Consider the following 16,622-nt stretch of genomic DNA (forward strand, 5'->3'; position numbering starts at 1 on the left):
CACGTGAACCATTTATGCCATTCCATATATAGATAAGTAGTTCTCAAAAATCTCAATGAAGCACCCAGTTTTCGCCGATTATTACATAAGTTGCTAAAATATTTCATTGAATGAAGCAAAAAAGTATATTCAATGCGGCTTAGTTATAATGGAAATAATAAAAGGTTATTATTGAAATCTGTAGCGGAGTTCCGAAAAAAGTTGCATAAATACGAGCGCTTAGTTTTCTTTTTCCATTTTTTGATGCATGTAATTTTATATTAAAAAATTAAGCATGATGATATAGGGTCAGATGAAAAGGTTATCTTTCATATGAGCGATATTTATTTGCGTCAAAACTTGACTTAAGTAGCACTTAGCCCTCGTATTTCTTATTAAAATGAATTTCTTTCTTCTTAATTCTCACTGGATAATAATCAAACTCTGTGTTGCTGCATAGATAATACCACTGATCATAAAAATTATTACCCGTTTCAAACTTTCTTTCCCAGTCATCAAACTTGAAATATTTCTAACGCTGCACTCATACAACCAAAGTTTCTGAATTCATTGATGAGCAAAAAATTAAGCCATATGTTTTCATAATAAATCTCTCCAGTCACCAGTCCTATTTTTTAATCACTGGTTAATGCTTATTTTTCTCATGGCTATGGCTTTTGTGGGATGGAACGGTGAAAATAAAATAATTAAAAAGATGGTCACATCAAAAATAATAATTTATTTAAATTCAACCGACCTATTTCAATTCATTTTCATATTTACAAAATATTTCGCACTTGTCTCTCTGCGTCATCATGAAATTATTTCCAATTATATTCACTGAATAATTACACATATATCAACAATCAAAAAAGGAAAAAAAATTAATAAGGATTAATAAAGAGGACAAAATTTTTAAACATGCTGCGGTCGGAACAACGTGTTTCAGCTAAAACAAGATCAATTGCAAAAAAGCTTTGAATATTAATTTATCCAAGTGTTAACTCACGTCATTCCGCGCTAATAAAGCTGAGATCATTATTTTTTCTAACAAAAGACTATTTTCAGAAGATAAATTCTTTAACATTATATACAATGGGAACAAACAATACCATAATTTAATATTTAATAGGTGGAATACAATTAAAAATTTCTCCCTTGTTACCGACATATTGATTATAATGTATTCATAAATGGCATAGGATACAGTGTTATAAAACCTAGCCCATAAAATGGAGCCTTCGTTTAAACCTGGCGATTTAAAGACATTGCCCTCTATTCTTCCAACTGTAAAACAGTTTAAAAAATCAATATAGGTGTGTAAGTTTTGTTAACACTCAAAAAGAGCAAGGGTGTAGCCACAATGACACACCAAATGTAGTGGGATTACCGAAGCTTACACTCAAATAAGTGGCTTGAATAACGAACAGACGCTTTTAAATAAAATATTAAAGTAACCAGTACGAGAGGAAAAATAACTGCGATGAAATTGTTACCTTATGGCTGCGTAGGATGATGGGCCGACCTCTAGATAGAGAGATGAGCAAATTAATGATAACTGCGAGATAAGCAAGTGTATGCGTCGAATAAGTTGTGATTGAAAGAAAACGATAGCGTTCTTAGGGAGTATTGGGTCTTGGGTAAACTCAGCCAATTAAAATATATCGCCACCACTGAAGATTCTATGATTAGTCGATAGGAGGCCACGAACTATTCTACCTCTCATCACCCGGGATGGAGGGGAGCAGTTCTGCCTCATATGTGTGATGGTGGAGACCATTGTGTCGGTAATCTGACCCACAATTCATTGTGGGTATGGTAAATGACCTGCAACGGCTGTAGTACTACGATGTGGAAGGCAAGGGGAAACCGCCAAATTATTGTCCCGAGGTATCGTAACTACTACATTCTTTTCTAATTTATTTTATGGATTGAACATGAGGTTGGTAAGATTGGAAATCGAAGACCTGGAATGAAATGTACGGATCGGGTAATGGAGGAAATGAAACAGTACAAATACGTAGGCGTGAAATAGATGGGAGAATTGAGTGAAGAGCTGGGTCAACCCAATCTTAGAATTTTTGTGATGGTGACGTTGTTCCAGAAAAAAATAAGGAGTATATAAAGGTAATTTAGTGCACTTTTTTGTATTCTTCCTTGGTAATTTACCGATAATGAAATACTAAGTACTCAGCATCAAATTTCCGGATACGCATTAAATACAAATTTTTCTATGCTAATAATGTTGAGAAAATACAGCTCCCCATCTGGATTTTGAGAGAATGTTACAGAGCAAGCTATATTCCACCTGGTACCATTATGAAAGTGTAGCAACTCAAAGGAGGGCATTCGTAGTAATTGGATCAAAGAGAGATTAAATAGGAAACATCATGCACACACAACATTTTCATAAAACTGCATACTCATGCACAAAGAGATATGTGTGGTGATTTCTCTAGATATAAGCATGAATTGGAGTACTTCTGCTTTATCCTTGAATTCTACTTTGAAAAGTTGGAGTTCCAGTGAGCATATGGTACCAGGGTTCAAAGTTAAAGGAAGTAGGTGAAATTCTCAGTTAAGAGAGAACATGTTAGTTTTGTTCATTAATGTAACATCAAAATCCCTACAATCCAATTGTTTATTCGGCTTTATTTTTTCAAAAGCACGCAGGTTTAAGGATAGTTAGAATCTTAAAGTAGTTTTATAAAAAATGACAAATATTCAGGTATATTTTCCATCTTTATAATAAAAATTAGGAGTAGCTTGCTCTCATGTCAAATCATCAATATTTGTCTTCACAAAAAAACATGATAGATAGCGGTGTAAAAAGCTATAATCTAACAAAATAGATATTGAATCAAATCAAAATAAAAGAAAATGGATATCTACCCGAGTCATTCAGACTGCATATTGGAAAGTAAGGATTAAGTGATTGAGACTTGTAGTGAGGTACCTGTTTTAAGGTGAGGTCATTAAGATTTTAATAGCATTGCTGAGGCGACAATACTAGAATACTTGGGATCAATAAAATTTGATTTTTCCAGTAATTGTGAGTACATGGCAAATGATTTTCATTCCTCGGCAAGAAATACCTGGAAAGGAAAATGAAAGTCCCAATTCCGTTATATAACATTCAGTATTATAGTACGCATGAGTTAGGTATGGTGTATAGTAATAAAGTTGGTCTTTACGAGAAGTCCGCATATAATTGGACATTTTGATCCATGTAGATTTGAACGAGTAGTGGATACATTCCGCAGAACAGGTTCAGAAAAACGATTCTGCTATTTTAATATAGCTTAAACACTTCAGTAAATAATGTTTTCTTGTATTCTTTACTTCTTTGTTATGAATTCCACGTTAATAGACTCAGAGCTGGAAACCTACGGGTTATTTTTCTGCTTTAAACTCTATTAAGGTTTAACGAACTTGCGAACGAGGTATTCATTCGCCATTGTTTTCGACCATTAATTTCCAGAATAGAGCCCTAATATACCGAGCTTCCAATAAATGTTTATAGGAATGCAGCGTTAATTGCAAACTTATGCGGCGGTGGGTGGGGGTGAGGGTAAATGGAAGAGGATTGTTTAATAATCTAAGATAAGAAAATTAACTTTAAATAAATTAACTTTCTTCTAACCTATCCAATTTTTGCTAATGAAATAAAATAATAAAGATTATTTTAAGTTTATTTATGCCATGAAATACTAAAAAGTCATTATTCCCACATTGACAAACAATTTTTGTTATTACTTTTACAATCACAAATTTTTTATAAATAAAAATTAACTACCTGCCATTAATTCTATCCATCATCATGTCTCATAAATTACGTTAGTCACTTAAAGCATTTTCTCAAGTAATGGACATGCATTTAAAATATCAACATAAGGGATCGCAATTTGAACAATTACCTTTTGTAAAAATACGCTTATCAAAGGGGTATTATTGGATGTCCCAACGATTCCGACACCAACAGACGAATTGAAATAAGGCATTTGGTTTCCCGTAATGGTGAGGAGAAGATTTTACTTCCTCCTGGGCTATTGCTTTTGCTAATGAAATATTGGAAAAGTGATTGCTAACGAAGAAATAGGGTCAAAACGTGCTTTGAATCCCAATCACAAACAATAGATTACCTTTAAAGCATCTCTAATCTACTCCCATTCCCATTTCAATAATGTAAATTTAATCAACCCGAATTCTGTGGATGGAAATGACAGGACCAGGGTTGGCAAGAGAAACGTAACGAAAGTCAAAATAAGTAAAATTTCAATAGTTTCCGGGAGCGGAATGTAGAAACGAAATGGATTTAAACTCGCGGAGCTGAACTATAATGGTCGAAACGAAACTGGAATCAAAGCTACTTCGAGTCGAAACTAAACTTAAACTCTGGTACGAAACGAAACGCAGATAATGTTTCGCACCGTAGAGACCCCGTGCTTCACCTTCAAACAGTTTAGTATCTACCCACACACCGAGTACGAAGTATGCTTGAATGAAACAGAGGTTCGGCCTACCACAATGAGATGCATGGGACACTTATTACCGCAAACAGGAGAACGGTGAACGCAAACTAGCCATTCGATTTCTAAGTTCAATTTTTTAACCTCTCTACACGTATGTCAAACGCAATGGGTCGAATATATTCTCTCTTATCCCCTCCACTCAACTTCTGGGATCAAAACTTAATTTACTCGTAGTTTCGTTCCCTGGAATAAGGTTCCGTCCCGGGCGAAACTAAACTCCTTGGTGATTTTGATTTCGTTCCGGAGCGAAACTAAACGTAGGCCTCTTATTTTCGTTTCCCTCCTGATCAAAACGAAACATTTTCGTTTCGTTCACTTGACAACCCTGAATAGGGCTATTCTAATTAACGTGTGAATCAAGTTAGCTGAAGGGAATATCATTTGGCCAAACTCTGTGTATTTATAGGTATCAACGAACACAAAATTTGTTGATGGGTGTTGACAGTAGTTTCATGACTATACATTATGATACCTGGGAAATAAAACCATTCAGATAACTATGCAAGCATAAGAGTGTCTTCAATAATCATATCAAATTTATCATTGTGATAATATTGAGGGAAATCAAGAGGCATTGAACATTCTATTGATGAGCATAATCCAATGAGTGACAAATAATTAGATATAAGTCAATATAAAGTTAAATGATATTTTTAAAATGGGTAATGAATCTAGGCTATTGTTCCTCTATCATTCCAATCTTTTATAAATACCTTCGTTATCTTCGGCAGGACGTCGCAGTATATTTAAACCTCCGTCAGTCGCGTCACATTTTGGAACGCTATTTGTCGCCCGGCGTCTCACAGACACCATTTTGGAATGATAAAGACAAAATGAGTGAGAGTAGAAATAAATATTATAACATAAATAAATATTCAATGATTACTTAATTTCATGAATCAACAAAAATTTATGCATAAAAATGTTGGAGATATTTTCATTAATTAAAGACTGAATACTACTTATTATCACGTTTCTTACAGTTTTTCTTTCATCTAAATTATATCATCATGTTTAATATGGACAGTATATGCAAACATATTTTTCACAGTACGGATTTTTCTAATAGCCTAACAAATAACTTTGAGTACTGGGGGTATAATTGCTTTTCACCATAATTTATATTGATAGCGCGTTCAGTTGAAATTGAATCAAATATTTTAGATCAGATTGGAAATTTGTTATTCGATGCAACTACAAAATTGTTATGTGTATGACTACGGTTAATGTCATGTATCTATATCACAATGTAATAAGCAACCATGAACTTAAGTAACAGAGGGGGAAAACGGTGTTTTATACGCCAAATTTCGCTTAAATAATGTGAAAATGATAGAACGAGTAGCATTAGTAAATCCTTCGCCATAAAATTGTTGTTCAGCAGGTGTTAAATTGATACAGTAAAAAATTCGTTGCAATAAGACGAATAACCAAAATTTAATGCTTGAAATAGTTGTTAGTTTAAATTATAAACGTACTTAAATACTTTGCGAATGAATAACACAGCGCTATTAGTATTGTGATGTCGCAACCTTTTTTTCTTCTGAGACAATAATGATCATTTATAATCTTTAGAGCATTATTTCCTCTCCTCCATCCAAAATGGCTCTGTTACTAACAATTCCCTGTTTAGTCTCCCATCACCATAGCGCCCTCAATTCCAAACCACCAGTATAAACACAAATACGCATACAAATAAAAATACAATTAAAAAATCAATGCAAAATCAATCACGCCGACCATCATGGACACGGCGCACAGTGGTCCCAAATCGAAAAAAGCTGGCCAAAAGTCATTTTTTCGACTTTTTACGAGGAAGTTTTGAATTATATATTCGGATTCTACAGAATATGGCCTATGATATTTCGTACCTGATAGGTCTATGTGATTATTACGTTGACCTGTGTAACCCGTCAAACATGGGCATGTTCAGCCTAAAACGCCCGAGGCGTAGAAATAGTCGATTTTAGGGTAATTCAACTTAATAAATGACTATTTTAATTTCATGGGATTCATTTGCCAATTTTAATATTGTAAGTTTGCATATTTTTTAACAATATTATAGTATGTTTTGTTCGTTTCAGAATTTATTATAACAATATTTAATTATTTATAATGTCAGCTATTTTTGGGCCTATTTTTAGTCAAATGTGTCGATATAGTTTTGTGCCCCTCCGTGCCCCTCGAAGATTCCTATCCTGAATCCTTAGGGAGAGTATGTACAACAAGATGGAGAAACAAAATCTTGCCTGTACTTCCCTATCCGACATCTAGAGGGTTTTAAGTTGAGCGGTGCACCGCTCCGCTGAGGGCGGCTGGCCGGCGGCCGGCGGGAGACAGTGGCATTATCGCTCAAATATTCCTGTATCGGTGGTCAAACTTGCATGGTGTGTACTTAGTATAATTCTACATCCTGTACGATTACGTAAATCAAGTGCTTCATGCCTATCGTACGCACACTTCTCGTTTGTGCACTCACCTTCATATATTCATGAAACCAATGAGGGCCGGTTTTCATGCTCTTAATGAGAAACATTATGAGTGATCAAAAGCGACTACTTAAGTCCTTATGTGAGAACCTTACAGTAACCACAAGATGCTTTTCTCTGCAAAACTTTCCTCATATTTTATAGAGAAGAGATCCCTTACATGCTGTACAGCGTTGTCAGCACGTTATTCCGAAATAAGGTATTGGCGCTAAGAGAAATAAATGCTCCCTAATGCCAAGAATTGTTCACAGAATCATTTCAACAGCCCATAGACGTAGATAGGATTGAATTTGGAGGGAAGCATTCGTGTAAAACCCACCAATGGAGCGTGAATCTTGCAAGTGCATTTTTTAATAATAATGGAATAAGGATGACGGCCTCCCTCACCAGAGCCATTGCATGGATGTGGTGAATATTTCCCACTCAGTAATAATTAATGATTTTCTTAGTGAAAAAGTGCTGTGCTCCGAACTGTGTTAACACGGCTAACTCGAGAAACTTCTCCTGTCCAGATAATTAAAGCACTTGGTTTGGCAATGTTTGGCATTCAAATTTCAGGATACGCCGGAAACTCAGAGGCAAGTCTATATAAGCTAGTATATCTTTTATTCAATGTCAACTCATCATTTCCGGTTTGTTATTGGTTAAAAAAAGACAACTTTTAGAAATCACATTCATCGTTACAGCCGTAAATACTCGTGTTAAATTTGAATTATGGGTGCCGCAAATTTTTTCGTACCTTGCGGTGTACAATAAAAATACAGAGAGAAAAGAATATTAATAAGCGAAGAAGAAGGAATATGTCGTGGAATATTTGAAAACAAGATTTCGACTGAATGAAATCAAGCATGCAAAAAATATTATGACACGTTTTGTGATAAGAATGTTTTCTCGAAATACCTGAGAAAGTGGAATCAAAGCTCGAGGACAGATGAGCATTTCAAAGAGATGTTCAAAAGCTGGTTGCAGAAGGAAATGAAATTCCCTCCAGAAGCATATCAATACCTCCCTCTCGCATCTAGTGAGTGCAAATGATTACCGTGTATGCACAGTCGGCGAATATATGCAGTGTATAAAAATAATCACTCATTGATCTCAATCATTATATTTTTAAAAGTGAAGTTTTAATTCAGGATTTCATTTCAGACAAGATGAAATTACGTGTAAATATAAAATTATAATCAATAAGTAAGAAATATTGGACCCGTTTCCATAATTTTGAAAAATCTACGAATAAATGTTTTATGTTTATGAAATGTAATTATTAATGTGATTTGTAATTTTCACGGCAGGTATCGATGAAAGACTTATTCATAGACTTTCAGTGATATTAAAATCTCTGTCCTGCGGCTATGAGATAAATAATGAAGGCTTCAGCCAGTATTGCATTGAAATAGCTGAGCTGTGCATCATTATGATTGGTATTATATTCTGCTGATGGTACATAAAGTTCTGATACATGGAACAGCAATTTCCAAAGAATCCTTTCTTACAATTGAAGTTTTAACGGAGGAAGTATTGGAGATCAGGAACATAGACATGAGGAAATTCCGAGAGCATTGTACAAGAAAATACCCAAGAATGTTAAATTATGAAGATATCTTTCGAAGACTCCTTTAAATATCTGAATCATACATTTTAATTACATCAGGAGTTACAAAAAACGATGTCAGCCCATCAGGTGAGGTGAAAATTTGCTAATTTTAAGTGATTCGCAGAGCGACAATGAGTCCGATGGGGTGACATCGGACGACGATTCTTTTAAAATTTGTTCTTTGTGATACATGAAAGCGATTTTATTGCAATTCGAACATTATTTTCCTTAATGTTCTTAATATCAGTCATTTATTTCATCTAATGTGACTTATCAAATACATGGAAGCCAAAAATGAGTGAGTGTGCGTATTTTTTTCCGATTTTGGTATCTCACCGATTATGCTGATGGTCGCGGGTTCGAATCTCACCAATTTCATGTGTAAATTCTATAATGGGTTTTAACAACAATTTACACATCTTTTACCTTATAATTATACTATTTTAAGCTCTCCACGAACACCAAGTTATCGCCAATCGCAATGACATCTATATCGAGATTTTCTAAAAATTGTTTAAATAATAACAGCTCAAAAAATGCTAAAATGAAGAGACATCGTAAAAATAATACCAAAATCAGATTCAGACGATCAGAATCAGTAAGAGACACCCACTTTTGTTGCTGTTTTAGCTAAAATTACGACGTTATTAATTTTGGCCAGCTTTTTTCGATTTGGGACCACTGTGCGGCGTTGCAGTATGTAACGCATTGTAACTCAAGATGTGACGTGGCATCTACCAGACTCCAAAAATAACAATATCAAAATCTATTCCATTTGAAAAAAATATAATCATATTGGTTACAATTTCAGAATCATAAAATAATAATTAGATACAAGGAATATGAGTTTCCTGGCTGTGAAAATACGATGTGGGGAAAAAAAGAAAATGGTATGGCGTCTGGACGCCACGCGGCTAACGAAAGGTTAAGAGGCTAAATGAATTAGACAGTCAAGTTTGATGGAATAAGCTAATTAATAAGAAGCCAAAGGAAAGAAGAAAGGAGTCCAGGCGTATAGTATACAATAAATCGACGTTTGAATTTTTTCTCAGCTTGGCTAAGTGAAATGTCGTTATCGCAACTGGTTAAGTGCGTCCTGACAGATGACAGCATCAAACAGAAGCATGATTAACAGAAATCGCTAATGTTGTTTCTTAACATCTAATTAACCAGAAATATGTAGAAATATCCCGGGGATGAGGAGGTTATAACACTGTAGAATGGGTTATCTGTAGCTACTTTGCTCTTAGAAGGAGGTACTACTCCTCCCCTTACCGTCAAGAACCTATACCAGGAAGACAGGTAAAACCAGGGGTCACTCACCTCCGTCCGGAATCTCGAAGTGGGAATACTTCTGCATGCAGGACTCGAGGCTGGTCACAGGTCCGTCTTCGGCCTCCATGGCAACGGAACACAGAACAAGCGACAAGAGGGAGAGGAGCACCAGACGCTGTCGCAGGTGTGAGGACGAGGAAGTTGAGGACGACGACCGTCGAAGTCTCCGGGGAAGTTGAGGCCTCTTAGCCAGGGGCGGCAGAGACCGGGGGCAAGAAACTATCACCTCCTCTTCCTCCGTACCACCCCACCACCCCCGCCCCCTCGCCCCGCCAGCGGGGGCCGGAGGGGGCGGCAGAGTCTTCTCCCCGTGGCCCCCGCTAGGCCGAAACGTGGTTGTATTCCCCTCGCCTCCGCTTCGCCGGGACAGTTTGGTGGGCGTTGGAGGCGGAGGGGGTAGGGGGGCCACCTGGGGGACGAAGGAGACAGCTTGGAGGCGGTTCCGGACGAGGGCGTACTTCAAGACGTCGTCGATGACGCGGGTGGTAAAAGGCACTGATCGTTGCGTCGCGTCGTCCGCGCTGGCTCCATGTCCTCCTCCGAGCAAGGCACCCTGTTGATCCCGCCGTAGTGCACCCTGCTCTCGCGCTGACCACCGTTCGGAGGGCGTGTTGGTGCTTTGCTCTCTCCGTGTCTGAGGGGCGAAGTCTCCGGTGGCTGCTGATGGGGGACGAAGGTAGTCTAATGGAGGTGGGTGTAGCTCCGATGGCTATCTTCCCTTCTAGAGGTGTGCTTGGATCCTCCCGGCTTAGATCCGCCACCGTCCTTGCGCGTCCCGGTAGAGAAGAGTTCCAAGTTCCTGAAACAAGGCAAAAAAAAGTTTCACTTAGCGACATGACAATGATTCGTAGTTTTAAAAAAATCGGATGAAAATTTGCTTGAAAGGCGTAGACAAAACTAAAGGATGAAATTAGCTGATTTAAATTGCTTAAATTGACTGGATCCTTGGAGGAACTGCTTGTATATACAACGTGGATAATTTCGAGCATTAAAATTCGCGATTAATTACTGTTAAACAACCAAGTTACCATTATCACCAGCGCAATTCCAAGTGGATGTACAGTTGTTTACACTGTATTTGCAGTTGTTTTTGGTTTAATGGTGAGACGGGCAGTAAACCTGGTGGGAATTAGAGATGGAAGATTCGAGCTCGAATCTAATGCTTGAATATGAGGGCCGTTTGATAAGTCTGTGACTTCTTGCATTTCTCACGTTCCATAAATAAAACCAATGCTCCCGTTAGTTGCCATTTATTAGTAAACAGCTCAAAATTTTGAGTTAGTTTGAGTTTGACAGCCATTTAAAGCAGGCGAAGCAGCAAGTTAAAGTTCAACGATAATGGAAAAGAGCTAACTAAACTAACTAAATATTATTTATTGCGTCATTAAACATTATTTAACTGTCGCCAAAACCAAAGAAAGGCCTCGTAAATACTATGGAAACGCTGCGCCACCAACTTCAATGATAAAGAAGTGGTTTACTGAATTCCATCGTGGTCGTATCAGCGCAAGTAACGTCGAAAGATTAGGACGCCCGAAAGACGTCATGATGCCAGAAATCATCGATAAAAATCCATGAAGTGATACTGAACGTTCGAAGAATGAATGTTCGTGAGATGACTGATGCAGTATGCATCTCAAATGAGCGCTTATGTCACATTTTACGTAAATATTTGGACATGAAAAAGTTATTCGGGCAATGGGAGCCGAGATTGTCCACATCGAGCATAAGAACAACCGTTTGAACACTTCAGAGAAGTGTTTGGCGATGTTCAAATGCAAGCGGAACGAGTTTTCTTTCGCCGTTTTGTAACTGTGGACGAAACATAAGCCATCGCAATACAGGAGAGGCCAGAGAACAATCAAGACCATTGGTTTCTAAGGGTGAACGTACACCTAAGAAGACTAAGGTGAGTCTGTCAGCTAAAAAGGTCATGGCCACAGCTTTTGGGATGCACGCGGTGCCCTTTACGTATATTATTTTTAAAGGGTAAAACAAACCACCTGCAAATATTATTCAGAGCTTTTGGACAGATTCGGTATTGATTTGAAGCAAAAAAAGGCCACATTTTAAGGAGAAAAAAGAGCTGCGCCGTCAGGACAATGCACGGGTGCACTCGTGTTTAGTCAACATGGCAAAAATCCATAAATTAGGCTACAACCTGCTAACCCACCCAATGCATTATCCAGGTCCAAGCCTCCGCGACAACTTTCCGTTTCCAATTATGAAGAAATGGCTAGGCGGTAAGATATTGAGGTCGAACCAAGAGGTTATCACTGAAATGAACGTCTACTTTGAGGACCTTGGTAAATGCTGCAATTTGGAAGTAATTTTAAAAAAATGAAAATACGTTTAACTAAATGTAAACTGGCTAAAAGGGGTCTACGTACAGAAATAAAACACATTTTTGCCGAAAAAAGTATTTTATTCGAAAAGTCACGGACTTATCAAACCACCCTCGATTTTTGCGGAGGTAGGTGGAAAGTTTTTGACAGGTAAAGACTATAAAACTAAGATATGAACTTTAATGCGACAAAATGTCTTAACTTGACTGGAATCATCTGCTTCTCAACAAAGCACCACAGGTATCTGAGACTAAAAAACACACTTAGCAAATTAATGTACACTGGGAACTTCATTTACGCAATTATAATAACAAATTGAAAATATTTGTTTCGTTTTTGGTCTTGATGCTTCCGTTTCAAAATAAAAATGTTAAGAACATCATTATCCCTGCTACGAATAAAATTCTACGCTGCAAAATAAAACATCAATGAATGAATCACCTTAAATGGATAAATCACTAGAATAATATAGGAGTATTCTGTCTTCCACATGTAGTTTTACCTCTCATAACAAGTTTGCAAAGACATTGCAAATGGTCATATTTACTGTGCAAATAAGCAAGATTGTCATTGACGGCCTTCGCAGTTGAAACTCAGGCTCTTCGCTGTACAAACTTAAATGGACCGATATTACTTTGGAACACAATAGGCCGTCTCCGTATCTATAGGTTTCCATTGCATTCAAGATTTATCCGTAACGTCATGCGCCCAACTGCTCCGAAATCATGTTGCATAGGAAATGTGTTCTGTGGTATTGACAGTTTGCATTTCAAGGCGCTTTAAGCAAGCGCTTAATGAGAATATCGATTATCCCGAGGGAAAATTGTCCTCTCTTCGGGTGGAGTCGTCGAATAATCGCATATGGTATTCAATGACGAAATATGACGCAAGAATAGAGATAAATCATACGGAACATACAGGCTGATAACGACTAGCAATTTTTATTTTGGTTGAATTTCAGAAGCCTTTATACTTGGCCAATTTAAAAATAAATTTTATACCCAACATATTAACAGTAAACTACTGGTTTTCACATTAAGGATTCCCCTCTTTGAATAATACACTGTCTAAATTGTTTTTAAATCAATGACAGTGGTTATCCGAGCGAAGTAGGTATGCTTGATTACCTTAAGCTCAATTAATTGCCTGGTATATCTTTATATACGTGGCAGTCAACATACTCTTGTTCCCATTAGTCTCTAATAATTTTGAAAAGGTGAAACATATTTTTTGATATCTCACATTCTACATCACTAACAATTAGGAAAATTGATCTCAGATCCAATTTCAGGATGATTAAGAAGAAATAATTTTTGAGCGAAACATCCTGGCATTTTATACGAAGGTAACATTCACTTCAAAGATTTTACTGGCATTAATTTGAAATTTGTTGATCATATGAGTAAATTGAAGAATTCTGTACGCTCTCAATTTCAAAAATATATTTTAAAAGTTACATTTTTAAAATAGTAACGCATCACAAAACACCATATGATAGATTTTCGTTAATCTGTTGCAGACATCAAAGCAGCTTTGCCTTAAACAGCCTAATGAGAATGAATTATTATTGTTGAAGAGAGAAGATGAAAGTAGAATAACATAACTTTGCAGTTTAGTACGAAAATAACGATACGATCTATCAGACGTTCAAAATAAAAACTTAGAGATAATTCATTCCAGCAAGTCGACGATAATAACACAGTCTTAAGTTAAATTGGGGAATTCCAATTGTGATTACTTCAGTTAATAATAATAGCTAAAACAAAGAGTTCCTTAATTTCTAATTATAAAAAAAAAATTATTTAATTTTCTAATATAAGGGGCTTCATTGAAAATTTTTGCACCTTTATTAGCACTGATAATCAGAAAAATAAAAGTGCGAAAATAATTCACAAGTAAACCGTTTTTTGAAAATGATAAGCCAGTTTAACCTTAGAAAATGAAAGAGTCATATTTTGACAGTCTAAAATGATAAAATAATTTGAATAACGCCGAGGTCTTTACATTTTCTTGTTGAGGAAAACAAAAAAATAACTCTGCAGGTCATTATGTCAAAAAAATAATTAGTTCCCTAAATTCACTGCAAATTATTCATCTAAAAAGAGATGCTTCATGAAAATCGAAAACAAAATCTGAGAAATTATCAATATGTAGACATATTTAAATAAATGAAAGTGCTACGATCTTTTATTTATTTAAATATGTCTAACCTCCACCAATTGAAGCCTGTATTTGTTAAAATTATGAAGTGAACTAACTGTGAATTCGTATTTAAATTATGGAAAGAATAAAATAATGAATGATTATGAAAATAATTGTGATATTGTGATATATAATTTTTTGAAGGCATTATTGCCTTAAAAATTATATTAGTGCTAATTGTTCACCCTTTTCCGTTCCTCGCTTTACCTAACCCCGCGAACAGGTAAGCTCTATGATTCTCTCGCAAGGTCTTCCTAAACACTATTTATTTTCCTAACGATACTGTAGCGGATGCAAAATTGTTTTTTTTAATATGATGATTCAATCTACTCTGAGGAATTATGAAACAACGATAAACGCCTATTTTCTTTCCAGTGCCGACGTGATAACTTACGCGAGAATTAACAAGCTTCTCTGGGAACTGGAAATGTCAACCCAACGATGGCATTAACCGAGTGCAGTCGGAGAAAAAACTGGGACAACAGAGAGAGAGACCCCTATTAGCACGCGAGCAAACTAAACAAATCGATTTCATCCCCCTTTCCTCCCCCATCCTCGACATATAAGCGACAGAAACTTTTCAGAATCACATTAATAATCGAATGACGACACGGATAGCGGAGAGAGATGATGCTATTTATCTGGTGCGGACACTTCCGATTATATCGATATTCATAGGCATGCCACGAGCAAGCGTCCCGCGATTAAACAGACACACAAAACGAATCTAAAAGGGCGGAACGAAGTAAACCCCTTCGCGCGAGTGGCAAACGTAGGGGGTGGTAGAGGAGGTCCGCGAGAACGCTGTTGCATTATTAATTCGAGGAGCGCCTCGGAAAACTCTGCCGTCTGTTTTTGAAATGCCTATCCTAAGTGAAGAGAGGGGGTAGGAAGAAAAAAAAAAGGTTCGAGGGTTGTGTGTCGCTGAGGGATGCATTGAGGAGAAACCCGGAAAGGGTGGGGAGGTTTTGGAAGCGATGGCAATCCTCGTTCCCTTGTTTCTCTCTCCCGCGATCGATTTAATCTCAACGCCAGATGCGCCGTCCAATAAACGGTCCACTAAACATTTTCCCCCGAAGTGAACTTGAACGCAAACGGGACAGCTGAAACGGATATCCACGGACCGTTTCTAGACCTTCTCCATTCTTCCGTTCCTCGCGTTACCTAACCCCGCGAACACGTAAGTTCTATTATTCTCTCGCAAACGTCTTCCAAAACATTTTTATTTTCCTAACGACACCGTTGTGGATGCAAAATTGTTTTTGAAAAAAAAAATGTGATGATACAACCTTCTCTGAGGAATTACGAAACAATACTATTACGCAGTCCTTTACGAGGTACAGAATTTAGCCGCCAATTAATTATTTTGGAGGGGATTCATAAAGGAACTGGAAAATAGGTCCAGGGGCAATGAAGCTACACAGCTGGTGAGGTATGACAGATGTAATCATTATTTCATAACGGCAATGATTTTATGCTCATTTACCTAGCCCAACAAAAACACAAGTTCTATTATTTTCTCGCAACGTCTTCCAAGCGTTTTTATTTTCCTACCGATACCGTTGCGGATGCTATAGTCTTTTTCAAAAAAATATAAGATAGTGCAACCAGAAGCCAACTCTAATATAATGAAGACTATTCCTTGTGTGGTACATAGTAATATCCCTATTGGAGGAATAAACATTGAAATAGTAGGTCCAGGAGCAAAGAAGCAACACAGCAGATGAGACATGACATATATAATCATTCCGTCGTAATATCAATGATTGTATGCACATTTTCTAATGTTATATCTGTTAAATAAATTAAATACAGTGCATTTAATGCCAAACTGCACATTATAAAAAGTGTTGTATTACTAAGCAATTTATTTCAATGTTACATGTTTTTTTAAATAATTTGTTTGCTGTAAAAAGTCTTTAATTACTATTGTATTCATTTATTATTATTTAATAAAAAAGAATAAGACAAAAAAATGATATTTAAAAAGAAAAATTTTCAATTTTCATCTCTTACAATACAATGCTATCTCCATGGTATACACTCATTATATGGCTGCTGTCGTGTCATTTTTAAATTTCAGCACATTGACTAACTCCCCTCATCCTATTCTTAACCATATCTCTACCCTTCCAACAAGTACCGA

At 36.6% G+C, this 16,622-nt stretch overlaps 1 protein-coding gene across 1 annotated transcript in view; it reads right to left on the reverse strand.

The window, feature by feature from the left end:
- The window catches only part of LOC124164440 (PDF receptor), a gene marked incomplete at its 3' end in the record, with an annotated part of 163,599 nt that extends 152,123 nt beyond the window's left edge, over positions 1-11,476 (reverse strand). The window contains exons 1-2 of the mRNA XM_046541765.1: positions 11,411-11,476; positions 9,918-10,638 (exon numbers count right to left, since the gene is read on the reverse strand). Coding sequence (XP_046397721.1) covers positions 9,918-10,638; positions 11,411-11,476 — 787 coding nt within the window. The remainder of the gene's footprint in view (positions 1-9,917; positions 10,639-11,410) is intronic.
- Between the last annotated feature and the right edge of the window lie 5,146 nt (positions 11,477-16,622).

Source organism: Ischnura elegans, chromosome 8 (assembly GCF_921293095.1).
Source record: "Ischnura elegans chromosome 8, ioIscEleg1.1, whole genome shotgun sequence".
Taxonomy (NCBI): domain Eukaryota; kingdom Metazoa; phylum Arthropoda; class Insecta; order Odonata; family Coenagrionidae; genus Ischnura; species Ischnura elegans.